Raw genomic sequence first — 21,745 nt, 5'->3', positions numbered from 1 at the left:
TTGCAGGGATCACTTTTTGAAATGGATCGAAAGTCTCGCAGACAGACAAACTCCAGCTTGGTTAGGACTACCAAACAACGCCGAGAAGGTTTTGTTAACAACTCGAGGAACGGATTTGGTCACTAAGTTGTTGAAAATGCAACAACTGGAAGACGATGATGAGTTGGCTTATAAAGTAACTTTTAATTAGCAAAAATCTCTTACAGATTTTATACAAAGACCAATTTCCAGATGGATGAAACGTCCCAAGCCGACTTGAATGCGCAAATCGACGGCAGACCCTCATGGATGAAAACGCTTCACAATTCTGCTTTAACCTGGCTGCAATTACTACCAAAGTCACTACAAACCCTCAAAAGAACCGTGGAAAATATCAAGGATCCACTTTATCGGTATTTTGAGCGCGAAGTCAATTCAGCTTCCAAGCTTTTGTTGGATGTGATACACGACTTAAACGACGTCCTCCTGATTTGCCAGGTATATTTACACCCTAACTAGTTACATCTCTTAATTAAAAAACCACCAAAAACTTTAGGGCGAAAAGAAGCAGACCAACTACCATCGAACCATGTTGGCTGAGTTAGTGCGCGGTATTATTCCAGAAAACTGGCACAGATACACCGTTCCCAAGGGTTGCACTGTAATTCAGTGGATTACCGATTTTAGCCAGAGGGTGAAACAATTACAGCAGATTTCTCAAGTCGTCTCTACGTCTGGAGCCAAAGAATTACAGGTAAGAATCTTGATACTCTTAACTAATAATTTAGTTAAAAAAAGCTGCTCACACAAAGTGATTTTCTCAAATGTTATATCTGCAAAAGTTGTATACGGTAAATTAGGAAAATATAGCTAAACTGAAATTAAATTTCGAAAACGACTCAATAAACCTAAAATTTTAAATTCTATTTCTCATAGATTATTTTCAGAAGTAAAAACTACCTTGAAAAACCTTATTTACCGCCAAATGCTGTTTTCAGTGTACGTTTTTGTTTAATAACGCTCTTTTTGTTTGCCATCGTTGTCACATTTTAAAGAGGGTTTCAGATAATTTAAGCATTTTGAAATGTAGTGTACTCTAAACCTAAACGGTGTAAATAAAGAAGTTTTAAAAATCGAACTAGCGAAATGAGCTTTCCAACGGTATATAAACTTTGATTGGTTGGTCACATACTATGGCTTCCGCTGAGTTTGAACTTAACCGTTCCAAGAGTTGATTTAAATTACCAGAGACCTCTAGGGCCGTTTGGAAAGTGCCAGTGACCTCTAAATGCTACTGACAATCTTCAAAAAAGTGCTAGAAGCTTCTACAAGTGTCTTAAACCTTCCCAGAATGGTTTTAAATTGTCGGAAGCCTCTAGGATCATTTTTAAAATCCTATAGACCTCTAAATGTTATTGAGAACCTTCTAAAAAGTGCCAGAGGGTTCTACAAGTGTCTTATACCTTCCCAGACGTTTTGAAATTGTCAGAGGCCTCTAGGGTTAAGACAATCACTCTCGAGACTGGGTCGTTTCAAGGATTTCCTTTCTTGAACCGTTGGACGACACAATTCTAGTGATTTTAGTCTAATTGCAATATTATGTCATCGAAACTCTCTCAAGAGTGATTATCTTGATTAATATCCATTCTTTCAAATAAAAACTACAAAAAAAAAGATCCCAGGGATGCCAAGCTATTTTATAAATGGAGAAATAACTAAACCTAAAACAAAACTAACTTAACTACTTTACTACAGTAACTTTTCTATTCAGATACTAACAGGGTAATTTTTTGGCGCTCAATGTTTACATACATGACACTACATGACTACCACTACTAAATGAATAGATCGGATACCAGAAACGATTGCAGATATATGAACTACTGTCTATACTAGCCTAATTACTACACGGTTACGGAATTAGTCCCAGAAACAAAACGTCTACAGATCACGTGGTGTGTTTGTGTTTCACTATGACTCCTACTTCAGGTTTTCTGGAATTCGCTCACAACATCGTCGGGGTATCAGTATCGCTTTTGAACAGCAGCAATCAGCTCAGTCTCTAGCTCTTCAAAGATGAAATCTTTTAGACAGCTTTGCAGCGTTCCCAACTAGTTTGCTTAAGAAGCAACAAATGCTTCGAATTGGTCCCTGACTGGAACTGCCCAATGCAGATTACACCCTCCTTAGCTTTAGTTCACGAACATCAAACGACGGGGCGAAAACTATCGTATTTCCGGCCAGCCTTTTACGCAAGGTGTATTAACTGTTTGAAGCTTTCTACAAGCTATTCTTCCATCAGTCCGCAGCTTTAGCTTCGCAAGAAAATTAGATATCTATGCCTGACAATTCTAAGAAATTCTTATCAAAAAATTGACATCTCTACCTCTACCTGAATATCCCTGGCATCCCTTATATATAAATTTTAATTTGCGCAAAAAGAAAAAATAAACAAATCAATCTTAAAAAGAATAGATATTTTTAAAATACTAGGACCGTTTTGAATGTTCCATAGACCTCTAAATACTACTGAGAACTGTCTGAAAAGTTCCAGAGCCTTCTACAACTGTCTTAAACTTTCCTAGAACTAATTTCAATTGTCAGAGACCTCTAAGACCATTTTGAAAATTCCATAGACCTTTAAATGCTATTGAGAACCTTCTAAACAGTGCCAGAAACGTCTACAAGTGTCATAACCCTTCCCAGAGTCGTTCTAAATTGTCAGAGGCCGCTAGGACCGTTTTGAATGTTCCAAAGACCTCTAAATGCTAGTGAGAACCTTCTGAAAAGTTCCAGAGCCCTCTCCAACTGTCTTAAACCTTCCCAGAGTTCTTTTGAATTGTCAGAGGCTTCTAGGACCATTTTGAAAATTTCTTTGATCTCCAAATGCTATTGAGAACCATCTAAAAAGTGTCAGAGGCTTCTACAAGTGTCGTAAATCTTTCCAGACTATTTTAAATTGTCAGAGGAAAGTCTCCAGGACCGTTTTGAATGTTCCAACGACCTCTAAAGGCTACTGAAAAGTTTCAGTCTTCTACCACTGTCTTTAATTTTTCTAGAACTATTTTAAATTGCCTTGAGACCTCTAGGATCATGTTAAATCTGCCAGAACCTCTAAGTGCTACTGACAACCTTCTAAAAAGTGCCAGAGGGTTCTACAAGTGTCTTGTACCTTCCCAGACTTGTTTTGAAATTGTCAGAGGCCTCTAGGACCGTTTTGAATGTTCCAAAGACCTCTAAATGCTACTGAGAACTGTCTGAAAAGTTCCAGAGCCTTCTACAACTGTCTTAAACTTTCTTAGAACAATTTTCAATTGCCGGAAGCCTTTACGGCTATTTTGAAAATTCCATAGACCTTTAAATGCTATTGAGAACCTTCTAAACAGTGCTAGAAACGCCTTCAGGTGTCATAAACCTTCCCAGAGTCGTTTTGAATGTGCCAAAGACCTCCAAATGCTATTAAGAACCATCTAAAAAGTGCCAGAGGCTTCTACAAGTGTCGTAAATCTTTCCAGACTATTTTAAATTGTCAGAGGAAAGTCTCCAGGACCGTTTTGAATGTTCGAACGACCTCTAAATGCTACTGAAAAGTTTCAGAGTCTTCTACAACTGTCTTTAATTTTTCCAGAACTATTTTAAATTGCCTTGAGACCTTAGGATCATTTTAAATCTGCCAAAGACCTCTAAGTGGTACTGACAATCTTCTAAAAAGTGCCAGAGGGTTCTACAAGTGTCTTATACCTGCTCAGACTTGTTTTGAAATTGTCAGAGGCCTCTAGGACCGTTTTGAATGTTCCAAATACCTCTAAATACTACTGAAAACTGTCTGAAAAGTTCCAGAGTTCTCTACAACTGTCTTAAACTTTCCTAGAACTAATTTCAATTGTCAGAGACCTCTAAGACCATTTTGAAAATTCCATAGACCTTTAAATGCTATTGAGAATCTTCTAAACAGTGCCAGAAACGTCTACAAGTGTCATAACCCTTCCCAGAGTCGTTTTAAATTGTCAGAGGCCGCTAGGACCGTTTTGAATGTTCCAAAGAATTCTAAATGCTAGTGAGAACCTTCTGAAATGTTCCAGAGCCCTCTACAACTGTCTTAAACCTTCCCAGAGTTCTTTTGAATTGTCAGAAGCTTCTAGGATCATTTTGAAAATCTCTTTGATCTCCAAATGCTATTGAGAACCATCTAAAAAGTGTCAGAGGCTTCTACAAGTGTCGTAAATCTTTCCAGACTATTTTAAATTGTCAGAGGAAAGTCTCCAGGACCGTTTTGAATGTTCCAACGACCTCTAAAGGCTACTGAAAAGTTTCAGTCTTCTACCACTGTCTTTAATTTTTCTAGAACTATTTTAAATTGCCTTGAGACCTCTAGGATCATGTTAAATCTGCCAGAACCTCTAAGTGCTACTGACAACCTTCTAAAAAGTGCCAGAGGGTTCTACAAGTGTCTTGTACCTTCCCAGACTTGTTTTGAAATTGTCAGAGGCCTCTAGGACCGTTTTGAATGTTCCAAAGACCTCTAAATGCTACTGAGAACTGTCTGAAAAGTTCCAGAGCCTTCTACAACTGTCTTAAACTTTCTTAGAACAATTTTCAATTGCCGGAAGCCTTTACGGCTATTTTGAAAATTCCATAGACCTTTAAATGCTATTGAGAACCTTCTAAACAGTGCTAGAAACGTCTTCAGGTGTCATAAACCTTCCCAGAGTCGTTTTGAATGTGCCAAAGACCTCCAAATGCTATTAAGAACCATCTAAAAAGTGCCAGAGGCTTCTACAAGTGTCGTAAATCTTTCCAGACTATTTTAAATTGTCAGAGGAAAGTCTCCAGGACCGTTTTGAATGTTCGAACGACTTCTAAATGCTACTGAAAAGTTTCAGAGTCTTCTACAACTGTCTTTAATTTTTCCAGAACTATTTTAAATTGCCTTGAGACCTTAGGATCATTTTAAATCTGCCAGAGACCTCTAAGTGGTACTGACAATCTTCTAAAAAGTGCCAGAGGGTTCTAGAAGTGTCTTATACCTGCCCAGACTTGTTTTGAAATTGTCAGAGGCCTCTAGGACTGTTTTGAATGTTCCAAATACCTCTAAATGTTACTGAGAACTGTCTTAAACTTTCCTAGAACTATTTTCAATTGCCAGAGACCTCTATGACCATTTTGAAAATTCCATAGACCTTTAAATGCTATTGAGAACCTTCTAAACAGTGCCAGAAACGCCTACAAGTATCATAACTCTTCCCAGAGTCGTTTTAAATTGTCAGAGGCCGCTAAGACCGTTTTGAATGTGCCAAAAACCTCTAAATGCTAGTGAGAACCTTCTAAAAAGTTCCAGAGCTCTCTACAACTGTCTTAAACCTTCCCAGAGTTCTTTTGAATTGTCAGAAGCTTCTAGGATCATTTTGAAAATCTCTTTGATCTCCAAATGCTATTGAGAACCATCTAAAAAGTGTCAGAGGCTTCTACAAGTGTAGTAAATCTTTCCAGACTGTTTTAAATTGTCAGAGGAAAGTCTCCAGGACCGTTTTGAATGTTCCAACGACCTCTAAAGGCTACTGAAAAGTTTCAGTCTTCTACCACTGTCTTTAATTTTTCCAGAACTATTTTAAATTGCCTTGAGACTTCTAGGATCATTTTAAATTTGCCAGAGACCTCTACTGACAACCTTCTAAAACGTTCAAGAGGGTTCTACAAGTGTCTTGTACCTTCCCAGATTTGTTTTGAAATTGTCAGAGGCCTCTAGGACTGTTTTGAATGTTCCAAATACCTCTAAATGCTACTGAGAACTGTCTGAAAAGTTCCAAAGCTCTCTACAACTGTCTTAAACTTTCCTAGAACTATTTTCAATTGCCAGAAGCCTTTAAGGCTATTTTGAAAGTTCCATATCCCTTTAAATGCTATTGAGAACCTTCTAAAAAGTTCCAGAGCTCTCTACAACTGTCTTAAACCTTCCCAGAGTTCTTTTGAATTCTCAGAAGCTTCTAGGACCATTTTGAAAATCTCATAAATCTCCAAATGCTATTGAGAACCATCTAAAAAGTGCCAGAGGCTTCTACAAGTGTCGTAAATCTTTCCAGACTATTTTAAATTGTCAGAGGAAAGTCTCTAGGACCGTTTTGAATGTTCCAACGACCTCTAAAGCCTACTGAAAAGTTTCAGAGTCTTCTACAACTGTCTTTAATTTTTCCAGAACTATTTTAAATTGCCTTGAGACCTCTAGGATCATTTTAAATCTGCCAGAGACGTCTAAGTGGTGCTGACAATCTTCTAAAAAGTCCCAGAGGCTTCTACAAGTGTCGTAAATCTTTCCAAATTATTTTAAATTGTCAGAGGACAGTCTCTAGGACCGTTTTCAATGTTCCAACGACCTCTAAATGCTACTGAAAAGTTTCAGAGTCTTCTACAACTGTCTTTAATTTTTTCAGAACTATTTTAAATTGCCTTGAGACCTCTAAGTGCTACCACAGACAAACTAATATATACAGACGGTCAGCCAAATGGTTAAAAAACGAAACGCTAAATGGAGACCCTTTGCTGTTCAACAGTCTCCATCGGCGAATCGACGGTATCTATTTCGAGCGTCTCATAACAGATGGCAGTGCAGCCAGTAAATTTTTCTGCAGTTTGGCTCTTGTTTGAAGGCATAATTACGCAACGTTGCCTGGTATTGCTAGAATTCTTTGTACCATCAGAAATTTTTTTAAATGATCATTGCAATTTGCTTATATTGTTTTATTAAGAAATATTAAGATATTGAGGGTAACTAGGAATCGTGTTATTGGAGTTAGAACAGATAAAACTTTATTTAGAACGTATTTAAGTTTATAATTGGCACTGTATTTACGGATAATGTTTTCCCGCCAAATTCATCAAAACTGTTGCTATTTGTTAACCGTACGTGCGTGCAGACATCGGTAGTGGAAGTTTAACTTTTGTGTTATTTATTTATTTTTTTCTGCTCACATAGATATTTGATATTTACAAATATGTCGGGAAATGTGTGCAAGTACTTAAACTGTGGAAAAAGTGGTCGTGACGGTGTCCGATTATTTAGATTTCCCCATAAGAACCCTGAACTTTGTCGAAAGTGAACAAAAAGATGTTTTAATGTCATTTTATAAGGCCATGATTACCGAACTTATCTCCCATGTTCAACCAAATCTGTATCTGTAATCGTTTTCAAGATCTCCATAGTGGCTCGCTATATCGTGAACACTTTTGCTAAAGAATGGATTTTTTCTTTGTCATTACACATACAGAATTCATTAAGTAGAAATATTTTAAAAGAACTTCAAATCTCGTTTAGAATTTGCTTTAACTTTTACACCGTTACTTCTTGTAACAATGTGAATCATTGCTTTTTTATTTGAAAAGACCACTTTGTTAGGTAATTTTTATTTTTCTATTTTAGGTAGATTATTATTTATTAATAATTATTATTATTGTCTGCTTACGCTGTGGTTTAATGTATAGTCTAGAAGACAATGAAGAAGTGTCATATCACATGTGTATTCAAAAAACAACATAATTTAAAAAATGTTCAACGTAAATTTGAATTTCTCTTATTATTCAGTACTTTTCAATTTGATTGATTTTATGTGTCAATCAATAAAAAAAATTCACACATAAATCCCAAAATGTTGCATTCCGTATTACACTTATTATTTTCTGCGATTTCTACACAACGCTGATGAGTTTCAATAAAAACGAAACAATTGATATAAACACAACGGAAAATTGCATTATTCTCAGAGTATATTTTAATAATTGTCATTAGAAAGTAATTTTTCAACTACTATAATGACCGAAACAATCAGTAATTTCACTTAGAGTATTTAATTTAATTTAATATCAATGTAATAATCTTTGTCTAATGTACTATTCCTTAAAATTAGGTATAATTTTTAACACGTACTATTTTAGATTAAATTTAATTATTTGCAAGCATACGTACAAAATGCGCTCGGCTTTTTTTCTTATTTCTATTCCGTACCGACCCGTCGCGTCGCGCCGGTGATTTGATGCAGTTGTATAATCATAAATGCCGTGCGCCGAACGCGTCTCTGCAGAAATATGGCAACACTGCGGAAAACAAATTTCGCTCGTTCAGACGATCGCAGCCGATTACGCATGAGTCATCACAATATTTTAAAACAATTTATTAGTCTGACTGGTCTGGCGCCTTCACCAAAATTATATGGCTTCCATTTGCTCTGACCGTCTGTATATATTAGTTTGTCTGTGGTGCTACTGACAATCTTCTTAAAAGTGCCAGAGGGTTCTACGAGTGTCTTGTACCTTTCCAGATTTGTTTTGAAATTGTCAGAGGCCTCTAGGACCGTTTTGAATGTTCCATAGACCTCTAAATACTACTGAGAACTGTCTGAAAAGTTCCAGAGCCTTCTACAACTGTCTTAAACTTTCCTAGAAGTATTTTCAATTGCCAGAAGACCATTTTGAAAATTCCATAGACCTTTAAATGCTATTAAGAAACTTCTAACCGTTTTGAATGTGCCAAAGACCTCTAAATGCTAGTGAGAACCTTCTAAAAAGTTCCAGAGCTCTCTACAACTGTCTTAAACCTTCCCAGTTCTTTTGAATTGTCAGAAGCTTCTAGGATCATTTTGAATATCTCATAGACCTTCAAATGTTATTGAGAACCATCTAAAAAGTGTTAGAAGTGTTAGAGGCCATTATAAGTGTCTTAAATCTTTCCAGACTTATTTAATTAAGGTAATAAAGGGTTAATTAAGCGGTGTTATTTAGTTTGTTATGACTGCTTCAAGCCGCTGACATCGGATGAACGTACACAATATCATATTTAATTACCGACATACGTTTTTTGCTGGTGAATGTGACGCAACAGTCAGAAGTCACTGAACAGACGATATCAATTATAAAATGATTGAGTATTAATTAAGTTTTTTTCTCTTTTTTTCAGAACTTCCCTGTGTGGTTGGGCGGTTTATTAAATCCAGAAGCATGGATTACAGCCACCAGACAATGTGTCGCCCAGGCCAATAGCTGGTCTTTGGAAGAATTGCACCTGGACGTCACCATCACAGAGCACAAATCTAACATTCCGCACGACTGTTTTGCCGTCGTTGGCTTGAAACTGCAAGGAGCGCAGTGTAAAAATAATCAGCTCTTGCTAACCTCCAGCATCATGTCGGAGTTGCCTATCACTTTGCTTCGTTGGGTCCGAACGGTAGATGAGAAACCGTCTGGAAGTAAACTAGCTTTGGCGGTTTACTTAAATTCTACCAGGACCGAATTGCTTTACACGGTCGATTTAAATATTGCACCCGGGCAGGACCCGCACAGCTTTTACGAAAGGGGTGTCGCTTTGCTTACATCTACAGCTTTAAATTAATTCGCATTTAGGTTAAATAAAGTGAAATATGTATTTCATTAGAATTTAATTTAACCACTTTTTGAGTTTATAATAACAAAATAATGTAAGCGTCCTAATAATAAAAAAAATCACCAAAATAATATCACAACAGTAGTATTTCTGTCAGATAAACACACAATCGGTCAAAATAGGAGGTGCAAAAAGACTAGTGCCACGAAAATTGAATTCTTGTGCAATTTACATAAAACTACACATAATTCAAAGTGTTTTTTCTTGGTTTAGTACTTGTTCCACCCGTTTTAACATTGGTCACGTTGCTTGTCAAGCTGCATAATCTAATGCGCATTCGAGTTGACGTTATATGGAGCGGACAAATGTGACGTAGATTGACAGTTGATCAAATAATGGCATCAAAATAAAAAGTTATTACAACCTATGACAGATTAAACATTAAAAATTTCTTTCAGCGTTCACAACTACACTAGCACAATTATTTCTCTCAGCTCTGAGCTGGCTTTTGTCAATTTTCGGGACACCACTTCGCTTTGTACGCTCCATAGAGCATCAACTACAATACAGCCATATAAATTTTTTTTTTACTTCACATCAGTACTGTTGGTGCTCCTAAAACTAAGAATATCACAATACAACAGTTCCCGGTTGAAGTAAATAAATGAAGTAACTATTAAATATAAAGCTTTCACAATAATAGCAGGTATAATAATAATTCAGGTAAATTTAGCCTCCTGTTTGAGGAGGTCCGAAAAATAGCCATAAAACAGACTTTACAAGCCCCATTAACATCTAATAAACTTCACTAGCCAGCTACAAAAATTAAACAGTCTTTCCACTGACACGAGGCTGAAAGTTAACAAGCGTTCCATTACAACTACTCGACGTGTAAACCATCTAAATACTGCACGAGATAAATGCTTGAAACGGCTTAATAGAGACTACAGCTACGTTGAGACGATACTTGTGGAAACACTTATTAATTGCGGTAATAAATCAGGTCGAGTTAGTTTACGGTGTGTGATCGACAATTCCCGGTAAACTTTCAAGTTCGAGTAACGGTTCCCTCCAATAACTAAACTGAGAGTAGTCGTTGGCCGGCTCGATGCGTGATGGAAACATTTGGTCTACGATGACGCTCATATTGGTGTAACTAGAAAGAAAAAAAAAACGATTATTATAAAGATACGAGAAAGTTTAAATTGGGGCAAAGTTGCGCAATTTGAAGCTCAACCAAATGCTGTTTTAAAAATTTTGATTTTCCGAGTACTTCCGAAGATATCCGGAAAAAACAAAAAATTTGATTTTTTGAAGAGATATCCCAAAACTAAAAACATCTTTCCATTGCCACTTTTCCCTAGCAATTCGATGATTCAAATTTGTCACACAACGATTCGTTTCTTGGCAATCATCATCAGCTTTCTTTTTTCTTATGGGCTCCATATTGGATTTTTAGCCCACCAAATAGTACGTTTTATTCTGATTTCAGTGATGTATGATAACTTATAATTTGCTTCATAAATAACAAAATAATTCAATAAAAACTAATTTTACTTTAGTTGGCTTTGAGTTAATGATACGTTTTATGAAATGTCATTATTTGACAGTTCTTGTCAAACACTATAATACACTATATCTCTTTTTTTATTCATTGGTTCATTCGGATGTGCTGGTAGTCGAATAGGGACACAAGAAAGTTCAAGCACTGCGGTATTTTTTAAAAAACTTCCTACAGGACTGGCAATTTCGTTCATTACAGCGCCCAATATGGTCCATATTAGGTACTCGTTTTCTTAGTTATTTTTAATGCACAATCCCACAAGCACAACTGAACTCGATAGATGTATTTCAAAAACAACACCAGAAAACAAAACATTTCCGTCAAAAGTTTGTGACATATTTGATGTAACTAGTAGTTACCTCGAGGAAATGGACCATTTGTGAGTGAATATCTGTTGTAATGTAAAGTCGTGAGTGAAAGAAATTGTTTTTGAAATGGTCATTTTGACATAGTATATGTTTCACCATGTGTATGTCAGTTGGTTTTTGAACCCTCCTCTTTCATACAGATGGAGTTACAATACGCATGTATCAGTCGGTCGAAATAGTTGTGACGTTATCTAACAGTTGGTCACATGACCTCTTTGATTGATATCTTGTGACCAATGAATAAAAAAATATAGCAGGAAGGAGCAATACAATCAAAGAGGGAAACAAAAATGGGGGACAGTATGGCGCCGTAAACTGTCAGAAAATCAGTGACCTTAATCAATCTGCTGTTGCCCACTATTCACAAATCCACTCGTCAATAATAATTCTACTAATTTAAGTTTGCAAAAATTAACCTTTAAAGGACCGAAAAGCAAAACAAACAAAAACAACAAATCTTTGCGGTTTTTAGCTAACTTCACATACCACAAAATATCAACAAAACTGTTTTACGACTGACTAACTTCGGAAGTTTCATTCAATTGCGCAGTAGGTGAATGTGGGGGACACAAATGGCGACTTCCGTCCTGGGTCTCTTTAATGCACAAATGGAGTTGCTACCTCCTGATACTTGTTCTTTTTGCTCGGAACTTGTGACCCATTTTCAAATTACGTCACATCTGCATCAACAAACTGACACAAGTACAGTTGTGTCCATAAAAAAGTGGGACACTCTTTCCGCATTGTAAACCTGTCTATGATGCTACAAATTTCAAAATAAATTGGTACAAGCGTACTTTTTCTAAAAGAAATTTATGGTAGGCAATAATTTGGGCTTTTTGTACAGGGTGCTGCATTTTCGATGGTTTTACGGGGTACAGAGAAAACGGTAATAGAAAAAAAGTAGCCTACGTGTTCTGATCTCTTTTTCTGAGCTGAAATGACTGGCGAAAAGTGGGCGGCGCAAACTTCTTTTGTTTCAAAGATACGGGGGGCTTTTGAAAATTGGTCATTTTGGAAACTCCTCTGTATTTCATTTGCTATTAAAGTTATCAAAAAAGGAAAAACGGTTTCCGGTAGAAGTTTTGACGTAGTCAGTTTTTTTCTATTACGTTTAGTTTCTGACATATGACAGTAAGTTATATTTTTTTAAATGGAACACCCTATATATTTTTAGTTCATTTAATTCTGTTGATTTTTACTTTTTCAACGGGGTATTAAAACATATAAGTTTGTAAACGTTAATCTTGGTAATTAGAAAAAAGGCGTTTCTTTAACAAAAAAGTGCTAAATAATATGTATAAAAATACCCACAGTTGAAAAAAAATTTGGCTATGTTCATATTAACATATTACATGTCGTTTATAAACAGTTTTTTCAACTTCTACCTTAAAAATAGTAGAAAATAGAAATGGCCACTTTTCTTATTAAAGTGACGGTAGAACTGTTTGTAACTTAGATTTTTAATAAGATTTATTAAAAATATTTAATTTCCTGATTAGTTTATATGATTTCCGATTTTATTTGGTATTTTAGATATTGGCCTTTTTTTAGCTTAGCAAAGGCCTTTTGTAAAAATAACAGGATTAACCTCTACAAACTTATACCAGGTGTCCAAGAGCACCCTGGACATAGGAGATTAACATGGGAAAACGGTTTTGATTTTTTTGCGCCTGTACCGTTCATTTGATTGAAAAATCGTATTAATGAAAGTTGTAGTACCTATCACGGACTAGTTTTCTGTATTTTTTTCGGATCTCTAACTTGAGCCCTTTCGTCGTAAAACACAAACAAAAATGCGAAAATTTAAACTTTTTACCTGCACTGTATAAGCATACAATACCGGGTACCCCAAAAAATTGTGTTTTTTTAAATTAATTACCCGGTATATTTAAATATTTTCTGAATATACTGGAAATACTGCAAATATTTGCAAGAAAAAAAAAATTAATAATTTTTGGAAATATTTGCTGAGAAAAATTTAACTTGTTTTTTGTCGAATCTTGTATACTTTATGTTGGTAACGAATCTTGGTAATTTATGTCACTTCGTTATCATTAAAAATGAAATATTCTTTGGAATCCAGACTGTGGATCCTAAAAACGTTCATAAGAGTGGAGAAAATGCCAGAGAGCTACTCAGCGTCGATATTTTGCAGAACATAATAGTACTATTTCCCATAATAGCATAATTAGTACAAAACGATTGTTCCAAGTCACCAAGACCCTACAGGACAAGAAACGAAGAGTTGGAATAAACCAAATTCAAGATCGTGCGATCTTTCAATATTTTAGGCTTTATCCAGAAAATGTTAATGCACAAGCAATGAGAGACATTCGATATGGGGCAGGACGAGAAGCGAGACGAACAGTTAAGCCAAGTTTATAAAAGAAACTTTAACTTTAGCACTAGCAATAAATTTAGTATCAACCTTAAGAAAGAAGGGTGTTTATAAAACTCCTAATTTAACCATACAGTTTACTGAAAAGTAACCTAACTTTAATGTTATTTTTTTCAAGTTTTGCTGCCTAATGCCACACTACTGCACTAAATCAATAATAAAAGAATATGGTTTTAATTTCTGTTTAGATATTTCATAAATAATGCACAAGTTCAATCTTAACAGGAAGTTTAAACACATTGGAGATTTACCTTTAGTATTAGCTATAAGAAATTTTAGAATTTTACGTAAAAGTCGAGGCCTGCAGTTTACAGCTAAATTTAAAATTAAATTTTGTTTTATAAACCAGGCTTTACATTAGACTAAAACAAAAAGCTACAATAAAAACCGAAAATCATAACGCATACACACCGCCACGCTCTGAAGACGAACTCTGTAACGATGTAGGAAATAGAAATAAACAATGTCTGTCAAGAAAATGTCTTTCTACTAACTGTTGGTACTCTCTAAGCTATTTTCTATCATATTCGGCTGACACCGCCAACAGGAAACGGGAACCTATCGGTCCTAAAAACATTTGACTAATTTCTAGTAATAAATCTATTGCTTTACTTGTTTCGTCGTATTCAGGGTTAATGACAATAATTTGAATAATTCCACGTTTTTTACTTTCTTTTTCAGTAATTAATCGTAGATTTCAAAATTTGTATTATAAAGTAGTCCGTTAATAAAGTTTCTTATTTTCTTGTTGGACCATTAATATTTTTCAGTTTCTTGTAAACATGCTACCAATTTGTATGCATTTTATGGAGGAAGTAGGACGGGGTTGTAGGTTGTGTTGATGGAACCCAAATAGCCATAACACAACCATTCCATCATGAACAGCTTACACTTTAATTAAAAACTCAAAAACAAAGAAAGGGGGGTGCAAACACAATCAATTGGTCCCCAACCTTATTGACACAATGTTGACACTGACGAGCATGAAGGTTAAAAAACAAAACATTTGAATTTTACACCATTTACATATGTAATTTAGAAAGCATCAGTTGAATTTTAGAAACCATGTGATGGATTTTAGAAATATCACTTGTATTTCAGTACACGGTACTTTCAATATTAGAATAATAACTTTGATTTTAGAAATTGCAAATTGTATTTTAGAACAGTTTCTTGAATTTCAGAAAAGATCAGTCGGATTTTTGACACGTTTATTTGTAATTTGGAAAATTAAAGTTGTATATCAGAAATCTTCATACTAACATTTGTAGTGAAAGGTAACTGTGCTGTCATTGTTACAAAGTTATTAAGAGTTTTAGCAAATGAAGATATGCCAGTTTGGATGTAAATTTTGTATTCATTGACAAAGTTATTCTTGTTGGCGTTTTGTAACTCGTAATTGTTACTAAATATAGAACAATTCGCTGATATTAAATTAAAAAAATGGACTAATAAACACACAGAAACATAAAATTCTGAAATTGAAATAACTATTATAATATCCAACAGACCTTTTCTGAAATACAAGAGACTAATCTGAAATCCAACTCACGCTTTCTAAAATCAAATTTACGATACTGAAATACAATTTTTAAGTTCTGAGATGCAACTTATATTTTCTAAAATTTAAGTGATATTTTCTAAACTACCTGTGTAAATGGTGTAGAAGACGACGGAAAAGAAAGATTGACAAATACAAAATTTCATAGCTCCAAGAGAAATAAATTCATAGCAAGACCTCATTTGGTCTTTCTATTTTGCACAACCCGAATAGCTACGTTGAGTGCCAATATTCGCCAATCGAAACGTAGAGAGTACCATATATTACGATAGAGAAGGGTTTTCTATGATAGCAAAGAAATTTCCTTGCTATTCGTTACAGAGTTCGCCTTCTGCTCACTCTGATGCTTACCGTAACGTAAATACAACCACGCAGGCAGCCACGAGTTGCAGTTGCGGAGACCTCATGGTCAATAAAACCCTTTCAAAATAGTTGAATATGTGTGCTTTTTCCTTTGCTTTTGCATTTCGATATGGTAATATTAGTACACAGTTTGATGAGATGTTAACGAACGTGGTTTCGGAAAAAAAATGACACCAGCAAACGACTAAACACACATATTTTGTTTGGAAAGCCTTATTAAATTAATTTGTACTAATAGTCTCGTTAATGAGTTTTGTTGTTATAGGTCTGTCGACTCAATTTGGTCGTCAGACTGAGTTTTTTGAAAAATAGGTGGAAATACTTCATTGACCACAAGGGACTGGCCCGAGTAGCTGTAAAAATTAAACAACAATAAACTTCAAATCTACCGTGCCACTAATTTACTAAAACTATAAAGCCCAGTGAAAACCACCGTCACCTTCTAGCAAGCAAAAAAAACTTACCTAGACTGGAAGGTTTGCGTTAACTCATGCTTCAACTCTCCTTTCGGATTGATGGTGAAAATGCGATGTATGGGGATTCCTACTGCTCTATAAGCCCACACGTCCTACAAACAAAAAGTTGTACTTTTCTGGTAACTGTGAAAATGACTGGGCGTAACTTACATTGATACGATTTCCATAACCGGCGTAAAACGGTTCAGAATCACCAGGAAATAAGGCTTTAATATCCGACATGCAGGAAATCTTAAACGCTTCCGGTTTTTTCTCGATCACTTCCCTAAAACAAGTTTTGCTCAATCTTCTCTCAACTCACAAAAGGTGGATTTATGCACGACGTCAAAATTAAAGCAAGGTTAATCTCAGTAAAAAACACAGCCCACAATTATTACAATTTACAGGATAATTCACGCTGATGGTATACAATTGTCGCAAAACATTTGTCCAAATCCTATTCCGGCCATCCGCGATAAGCATCAAAATTAATGTTAAGTTAAGAAAATTAAAAGTTATTAACTATTAACTAAACTTAATAGCATTTGACACTATACAGGGTAATTCAAATTCGACCCTCACCATTGGGATCTCGGAAACTATAAGAGATACGAGAAAGTTTAAATTGGGGCAAAGTTGCGCAATGTAAAGCTCAACCAAATGTAGTTTTAAAAATTTCGATTTTCCGAGTACTTCCGAAGATATCCGAAAAAAACTGAAAATTTGATTTTTTGTTTTTATTTAATTCTAATCTTATTTGAAGAGATATTCCACTACTAAAAGCACCTTTTCATTGCCACTTTTTCTCAGCTATTCGATGATGGATTCAGATTTGCCACACGACGTTTCGTTTTTTGGCAGCCATCATCAACTTTCTTTTTTCTTATGGGCGCCATATTGGATTTTTAGCCCACCAAATAGTGCGTTTTATTCTGATTTTAGTGATGTATAATACCTTATGATTTGCTTCATAAATAACAAAATAATTCAATAAAAACTATTTTTACTTTAGTTATTGGCTTTGAGTTAATGGGCCGTTTTATAAAATGTCATTATTTGACAGTACTTGTCAAACACGATAATTCGGACGATCATTAGAGCTTTTAGAGATTTTTACCTTAGTTAGCTTTGAGTTAATGAGACGTTTTATGAAGATTACTTGGTAGTACTTGTCACACGCAATTGGCCTGAACATACTTAGTCACAAAGGTGTACACGTGACTTGAACCGATTTATTCACTCGAATAAATATGAATGAATAAAAAATGGTTTGTCACTTACTGTATAAATAACTATAAACTTGCACTTAACATTATAAAAAATTGAAATTTGGCAAAAAATGAAGTTCCTAAAATAATGATCTTTCTCTTGGAAACATAAATAAGCCTTTTAAGTTAGAGATAATGCTAACAAATTTCTTTTTCTGATTAACCTAAATAGTTCAGCAATGCTTGTATAATAATAACATTTTCTGCGGGGATTTCTTTTCTAGATACATTTTTAACTATGATTGACGCTCTAATGATCGTCCGAATTATCGTGTTTGACAAGTACTGTCAAATAATGACATTTTTTAAAACGGCCCATTAACTCAAAGCCAATAACTAAAGTAAAAATAGTTTTTATTGAATTATTTTGTTATTTATGAAGCAAATCATAAGTTATTATACATCACTAAAATCAGAATAAAACGTACTATTTGGTGGGCTAAAAATCCAATATGGCGCCCATAAGAAAAAAGAAAGTTGATGATGACTGACAGAAAACGAAACGTCGTGTGGCAAATTTGAATTCATCATCGAATAGCTAGGAAAAAGTGGCAATGAAAAGATGCTTTTAGTTTTGGGATATCTCTTCAAATAAGGTTAGAAATAAATAAAAACAAAAAATCAAATTTTCAGTTTTTTTCGGATATCTTCGGAAGTACTCGGAAAATCAAAATTTTTAAAACAGCATTTGGTTGAGCTTTAAATTGCGCAACTTTGCCCCAATTTAAACTTTCTCGTATCTCTTATGGTTTCTGAGATCCCAATGGTGAGGGTCGAATTTGAATTACCCTGTAGAACCAGGCGCAATTCTCAAAGCTCTTAGTCAATGCCGCATTGACTACAGTTATACTAGACTAATACACAACAGCATGTGTGAGGTTACACAAAAACACAATTAAATTTCCACTCGAAAGAGGAGTTAGGCAAGGAGACCCGATGTCACCCAAACTTTTTATTACCGTCCACGAATATGCGTTCAAACAGCTGGAATGGGAACAAAGAGGCATAAACATCGACGGTAAGAGATTAAACAACTTGCGTTTTGCCGACGACATCGTGTTGATCGCTGACGATATACAAGAAGCCCAAGAAATGCTGACAGAACTAGCAAATGCCAGGACAAAAGTAGGACTACAAATAAACACACAAAAGACAAAGATAATGACGAAGTCACAACATTGACGAAGTAAGAGAATATAGATATCTAGGCCATGACATAAAAATACACAGAGACAACCAAACGCAGGAGCTACAAAGACGAGTGGGGCTTGGATGGGCAGCCTATGGTAAACTGAACGGAGTATTCAAGAGCGATATCCCGATCTGTTTAAAGCGTAAAGTGTTTAATCAATATGTGCTCCCTGTCATGACTTGAGTGCAGAAAAACTTAGAATAGCTCAACGTAAAATGGAGCGCTCTATGCTGGGAATAAAACTATCAGATCGTGTTAGGAACATAGATATCCGCAAAAGAACGAAAGTGGAAGACATAATAACAAGAATTGCGAAACTGAAGTGGCAGAATGCAGGACATGTAGCTAGACGCAATGATGATAGGTGGACGAGGAGATTATTAGAGTGGCGACAGCAAAATGACAAACGAAGTGCAGGAAGACCTCCCACAAGATGGCGAGATGACATAAAAAAATCGAAAGTCAGTGGATGAGGCTCGGGATTGTAAACGGTGGAAATGTAAAGGGGAGGCTTATGTCCAGCAGTGGACTACGATAGCTGGGTAAAGAAAGAAGAAGAAAGAAACTTAATAAAAAATTCGGTTGCATAAATGTCCACATGCCATTACACATGTTGATGTTTCTTAGTACTAAATTAGTTTAGCTTAATTTTAACGTCGCGCCTAAATTCACCTTAATAAGCAAAAATTACATTTTGTTCAAAGGAAAAAGTGACGAAATAATTCAGATGTAATACTGAAAGTTATTTGTTTGAACTCCAGGGTCTGTCAAATGTAAAACCGCTTACATAGCAGTTGACTTACTCTCAGTTGCGCCAACTGTCTCGGAAAGAAAAGAAGTGAAAGTCTTTAAAGTAGAGTTGGGCACGCGGAAACTTTCCGTCTTGGAAACTTTCCCAAATCGGAAACTTTCCGGGAAGGAAATAAACCTTGCTCGGAAAGTTTCCGTTTACTGTCATTTGTCAAAGTGTCAATTGTCATTTTTATCTGTCAGTTCAGTAAATACTCGCCTTTTCCACTGGAAAGTCTAGAGCAAAACTAGTAAAACTAGTGTAGTTGCATTCTATTCTATCAAGTGTCATTAACACAATAGGTCAATACACTTTATGCAATATGTTAAGATGACAAAAAGGCAATTGAAGACAACATTGACAGTTTAACATACCAAATGTCAATGTCAAAACGTCATATAACCACAAACGAAAATTGCTAATTCGAAAGTTTCTGGTATCTTCCTAAAATTAGGGCAAGTTTGTATTGTGTTACACAAATGTAACAAATAAATGATTTTCTATGCTACACATACGCGTGAAATAGCTTTGCTTGAATAGCACCAAATTAGACGGTGCATGGGTTGCAAACTTGAGGTCACGATAACGTAGTTGAACAAAATAGTATATTAACCAACTGTCAAATTCCGTCATCGTGACGTCAAATTTGGTCGGCACCATCTCGGCACACTTGATGGTAAGTCAAAATGATTTACTATATACATACTTTACCATTAATACTCATGAAAAACTAAATAACTCTAATAACTAGGTGGGAACCAAATACAATAATTATAAAAATCGGGGTGTTCCATTTAAAAAACTTGACTTTTCGCACTTTTTAAATTAAATTTTTTGAGGCCAATTTTTTACTTCCCCGTATCATTATTTTAACGTTTTTCTGCACCCACAGTTTGTCTGAACCAACCTTGCTTAATATGACATTATACAGAAATCAAGAAAAAACCTTTTCTGATATGCAAAAAATAGAATTGTTTCAGATATTGCAAATGTCAAATTTCACATAAAATGGTAAATATCTCAGAATCAGATACCGATAGGTATATGACATTATACATAAAATATGCCTAGAATTTGTCGTAGAATACGAAAATGCAAAAGTATACAGGGTGTTTCATTTAAAATAAGCGAGTTACTACCTACTTCTACTACTACCATTTTGAAAATATTTTAGATGAACTGGCCCCCATACGGCTCGTGGTGAATCGTGGGAAATCAGGTATTCAGAAAATTAGTCATACAATGTTGCCAAACGCAGGTTAAATATTTTCCACCTCCATGTTCATAACTAACTAGTCATGCACACAAAATAACTTGAATACTTGAAGCGTAAACAAGTCGAAGAAACCAAAATTATCCTAAGTTCCTTCTCGTAAAAACCTTGTTTATTACACTCTGGCAACCATGCTGAAATATGTTATTTTAAAATAGAAAATAGATGGCGCATACTGTACCCGTAAGCACAAAGCTCCTTTTAAACAACACAGTTGCCACGTTGTGAGCTTTGCGGCGCATTTAATGTTTAGCTTGGTTTAGCAATAATTGAACATTCTTTCAAATAATGATTTGGAACCCTCACTAACCTGGTTGTCTGCTTTTTAAGTCTATGTGTGCTTGTTTGTATAAATTTGAAGTAATAGTCATATTAGTAATTTAACGTTACTTGTTTTGCATTAAAGTACATAAATTATTTAATGTTGCGTTTGGCAACATCATATGAAAAAATCTCGCAATACTGTTCTGGTGGAGTGAGTTTACCCGTGCGTCACAAAGGCTACGTCATTTATAATCATATGAATCAAATCAAGTTTTCGTCAACATTTTAGGCATTTACGAATATTCTACCGGTAGATACCTGTTTAACCTAGAGCGTTCGAAAATTGTTTTTGGTAACTACCATTGCCGTTCTGAAATTTTACCCATATACCGAATATATGTACCCGGTTTATGATTTATGGATCGAGAAGTTCCGTCGGTAAATTAAGAAAAAAGTGACTTTTGACAGGTTTTCCCTTAAAATTTAGAATCATAACCTCAAAAATTAGTTTATGGTTGACGGTTTGGCGGTTTGTTAGAGTTCCACAGTTTAGCAAGCTTATGAGGGTGACCTGTTAAATTAAAATGAATATTGGAATATGTTCTGTTTGCGAGATGGAGGGAGAGTATGCCGATATTATAAAACATTTCAACAATAAACATCTGGATGCCAGATCTCACAGACATAGGATTACCAATCGCGTTCTAAAATTCATTCAACCGTAATGAACCAGATCCTTAAAAGTTACACCGATTGTGGTAAACGGTGGAATTAGCAGGTATAATTTTCGTAAATGCCTGTTGTGTTCATATTATACAAAAGGGCGTGTCTAAAGCTTCGTCACGTTTAAAATTTTGCGTGTATTGTCAGTCAGAAAGTAGAGATCTTTGGCTGCAAATT

The 21,745-nt window shown here is 35.2% G+C and overlaps 3 protein-coding genes across 10 annotated transcripts in view; 1 reads left to right on the top strand and 2 right to left on the bottom strand.

The window, feature by feature from the left end:
* The window catches only part of Dhc64C (dynein heavy chain, cytoplasmic), a 52,844-nt gene extending 43,359 nt beyond the window's left edge, over nt 1-9,485 (top strand). For all 5 annotated transcript variants that reach the window (XM_081996144.1, XM_081996145.1, XM_081996141.1 and 2 more), the window contains 4 exons: nt 7-175; nt 232-477; nt 536-733; nt 8,924-9,485. In XM_081996144.1, the coding sequence (XP_081852270.1) occupies nt 7-175; nt 232-477; nt 536-733; nt 8,924-9,355 (1,045 nt within the window). In that variant the 3' untranslated portion in view covers nt 9,356-9,485. The remainder of the gene's footprint in view (nt 1-6; nt 176-231; nt 478-535; nt 734-8,923) is intronic.
* The window catches only part of LOC145740594 (uncharacterized), a 216,316-nt gene that overhangs the window by 54,226 nt on the left and 140,345 nt on the right, over nt 1-21,745 (bottom strand). The gene's annotated exons all lie outside the window — the stretch shown is intronic.
* Nucleotides 9,385-21,745, bottom strand: part of Lpin (phosphatidate phosphatase LPIN) — a 53,997-nt gene continuing 41,636 nt past the window's right edge. Inside the window, exons 12-14 of one of the 3 annotated variants that reach the window (XM_081996169.1) lie at nt 16,230-16,344; nt 16,068-16,171; nt 9,385-10,502 (exon numbers count right to left, since the gene is read on the bottom strand). In XM_081996169.1, the coding sequence (XP_081852295.1) occupies nt 10,361-10,502; nt 16,068-16,171; nt 16,230-16,344 (361 nt within the window). In that variant the 3' untranslated portion in view covers nt 9,385-10,360. Of the gene's footprint in view, nt 10,503-15,784; nt 15,957-16,067; nt 16,172-16,229; nt 16,345-21,745 lie in introns of those variants that run through there. The other 2 variants (XM_081996170.1, XM_081996171.1) reach the window with 2 other exon arrangements.

Source organism: Ips typographus, linkage group LG2 (assembly GCF_016097725.1).
Source record: "Ips typographus isolate SLU linkage group LG2, UJ_Ityp_2.0, whole genome shotgun sequence".
Taxonomy (NCBI): Eukaryota; Metazoa; Arthropoda; class Insecta; order Coleoptera; family Curculionidae; genus Ips; species Ips typographus.
Note: the sequence above shows the minus strand (reverse complement) of the source record. Positions and strands in the feature narration are given on the sequence as shown.